Source organism: Tachysurus vachellii, chromosome 7, assembly GCF_030014155.1.
Source record: "Tachysurus vachellii isolate PV-2020 chromosome 7, HZAU_Pvac_v1, whole genome shotgun sequence".
NCBI classification, from domain to species: domain Eukaryota; kingdom Metazoa; phylum Chordata; class Actinopteri; order Siluriformes; family Bagridae; genus Tachysurus; species Tachysurus vachellii.
This window is the reverse complement of record NC_083466.1, coordinates 29,806,858-29,809,846: the sequence shown is the minus strand read 5'-3', so window position 1 is coordinate 29,809,846 and position 2,989 is coordinate 29,806,858. Positions and strand designations below refer to the sequence as shown.

The window sequence follows — 2,989 nt, the reverse complement described above, 5'->3', positions numbered from 1 at the left end:
GGTTGTTTCTGTCTTTAAATAAACAGAAAACAGACAGAGACAATGTTTATTTCACATCTTTTGATTAAATGACATTATGTGTGTAAATCTGTAGGCCCTCTGTGTCCCAGTGTAGGATGAACAGTACACAAAATAAACTGAAACCTATTCTGCTTTAACTATGTCGTTTTTTTATATATATATATTCACCCATACAACTATCCATCCATCCATCCATCCATCTATCCATCCATTACTGTCCACTCATTTCTTTTTACCCATAATTTTTTTCTGATGCTTTCCATCATCTATTTCACTTAGCGTTTTCAGACTGTGTAGTGTTTCAACTAGATTTGTTTTCTTATTAAATGTGTTTGTAGATTTATGTTTTTAAAACCATCTGATTTTGATCTTTGTTGATACTGATATGTTATTTTATTAATCTTATGATAATGTCTTGGAGCTCAAGTTGAACCAGTTTGCACTATTTCTATGATGCAATAAATAAATAAATAAATAAATAATCTGAGTCATGAATAGAAGATAAAATGACATTCTTTCTGACTAAGGAATAATTTCCAGATTGACATATTGTAATAATAAAAGGGAAGTGCGTAATAATTCAGCTTGGTCATATAAATACATGACCTCATCTACTTCCTGTTCACCCCCCCCCCCCATCTCTTCCTCTGTGGTTTCCATTCTTATAAAGTCCTTATGACACTCTATATCCCACTGACCATGACAAAGATGATAATAATGTGGTTGGTGGTTTTTTGTTTTTCATTTTTTTTCTTTCAGGTCAGTGAGCTGTTACTATGGAAACAATAACATATAAGAAACAGCATATTAATAAAGTGTTAATTTCTATAACACAGAAACAATTCACTTTTTCTGACCAATTATATTTAAGCATTTAACTGCATTCAGACTAAATGAGTCCAAATCCCTAATCAGTGTGTCATCCTCATCGCACTCATTCATGCTCTTACAACATTTTTGTGCTACGTCATAAAAATGATACACTTCCTCTCTCACAAGTCCAGACTGATTCACGTGCGAATGTTTGTAGCTCACTGTGAACTTCTCAGGTGAATAATCACACAGGTCACATGAGGAATTTACACACATATATATGAAAGAATTCTTTGTATTTAATTCATGTTTCACCCATTTAAAAAAATGATTTGTTTCATTTAATACCAAATTTAGGCTTTGTTTATAATTATGCAAATTTCATGCAAATTATTTAAATCATTTATTATTTCCATATATTAGAGTTTGAAACCCAGAGTTTTTATTTATTTAATTATTTTCTTAAAAGAATGGGCACTTATTTCTGTTCTGTTTAAACACTTTATTTAGTTCTTCCTCATTGTAGGTGAAAACCACAACCGTTTCTTGTGAAAGAGGTGGAATTTTAATTTTTTTTTTTGGATGTTGGCAAACTTGTTGGACACCCAAACTACACCCCCAACCCCCACCCCATTCAGCTTATATACTCAAGACTGAGGTGATATCTGCATTAATCTCTTCACATCCAGAGCATCATCATCATCAGTCATGATCTCTCGCGCTCTCCTTCTGGTTCTGCTGGTTCTCGCCTGTCTTCAGTCCTTCACCAAGGCTCAGAGTAAGATTCTTATCATTTTTTTTTCATTATTGTTTAGATGTAATTTTATAATCACTATTATTTATTTAAGCCAATAAACATTCATGGACTTTATTTAGTCATTAAGATGGTGTTACAGCTTTAACTAAACATATAAACATCTCTGTACAGAGTCGTTTTTAATCTGAAGGAGCTGTTGCTATATAAAACACAAGGTATCAGAACGAGCGCATTAATATAAAGCTATTCTACTGTTATGGAAAACTAATCAACACTTTCTGACCAATCAGGAGCCAGAATTCAACAGTGCTGAGTTTAGAGTTGTTGTTTTTTTTTTAAACCATTTAATCACAGGACTAAAATAATCTTTTTTTTTCACAGATGCAAACGGACCAAAGAAATGCTGTTTCACTTATCAGACAAATCGAGTCCCTGTTAAATACATCGCAAGATATGAAATAACAGAGGCTCTGTGTTCAAAACCTGGAATCATGTAAGCTTATGTTTTATAGTGAAGTTTAAGATCATATAACTTTCATAGAATCTAACTCTAATTTCTGATGTTCTTGTTTAAATGTTCTCTCTGCTCCGCAGCTTTACCATGAAAGATAGTCGTCCGGTGTGCGCAGATCCCCACGTCGACTGGGTGAAGAGCAACATGAACAAACTTGACCAGCAATCACCAGTCTTTAAATCCTTTGTCCATTAATACCAGTGTTTATATCTGTTTGTTTGTTTACTATATGCTCTTTTTATTTATTGGTCAATAAGAATGCCTGTATTTTTATTTAATCTTGTATTTAAATCCTTTGCTTAAATTATTCTAACATTATTTATTATTTAAAATTTGTGATTTTTTTTAAAAAATATGTATGCATATTAAATGTATTTTATATTTACACATTAAAGGATATTTAAATGAATATTTATGTTTTTACATTTTAATGCAAACCATGTTCATGGACATTTAAAAAATAAATAAATACTTTTCAGAACTCAGTATGTTTATGTCGGGTTTCAATCAAACTGTAAGATTAAAAGACACCCACACACACACACCCACACACACACACACACACACAGACTATTTCTCAAAAGAATCAGGTTCAATGAGTAATGGAGGTATGAGGTGACGTGATTGGTGTCTATTTGACATTTCTATTTTCTTTAAAACTCATTTCTAATTTAAAATAATATTATGAGCTTTTGATCATTTTGAGAAAACTTTGTGCCCCCGATCATCACACTTACATGTGTGTAGGTCCCTGAGTGTTTGCTGTTATAACGAGCTCCATTCTTCTGGAAGTCTTACCACTAGATGTTGGATTGTGTGTGTGTGGATTAGTGTTCATTCAGCTACAAGAGCATCAGTGAGATCAGACTCTGATGTTCAGGATG

At 32.5% G+C, this 2,989-nt stretch overlaps 1 protein-coding gene across 1 annotated transcript; it reads left to right on the top strand.

The window, feature by feature from the left end:
- The first annotated feature begins 1,483 nt into the window (after window positions 1–1,483).
- Window positions 1,484–2,322, top strand: LOC132848058 (C-C motif chemokine 3-like). Its single transcript, XM_060873571.1, has 3 exons — window positions 1,484–1,612; window positions 1,973–2,084; window positions 2,186–2,322. The coding sequence occupies exons 1-3, from the start codon at window positions 1,543–1,545 to the stop codon at window positions 2,298–2,300; spliced, it is 297 nt and encodes a 98-aa protein (XP_060729554.1). The 5' UTR covers window positions 1,484–1,542; the 3' UTR covers window positions 2,301–2,322.
- Window positions 2,323–2,989: the final 667 nt, after the last annotated feature.

Coding starts and splice junctions, on each gene's coding strand:
- LOC132848058 (XM_060873571.1), top strand. CDS start 1,543: ATGATCTCTCGCGCTCTCCTTCTGGTTCTGCTGGTTCTCGCCTGTCTT. Junction 1,613..1,972: donor GTCCTTCACCAAGGCTCAGA/GTAAGATTCTTA, acceptor TTTTTTTCACAG/ATGCAAACGGACCAAAGAAA. Junction 2,085..2,185: donor TGTTCAAAACCTGGAATCAT/GTAAGCTTATGT, acceptor TCTGCTCCGCAG/CTTTACCATGAAAGATAGTC.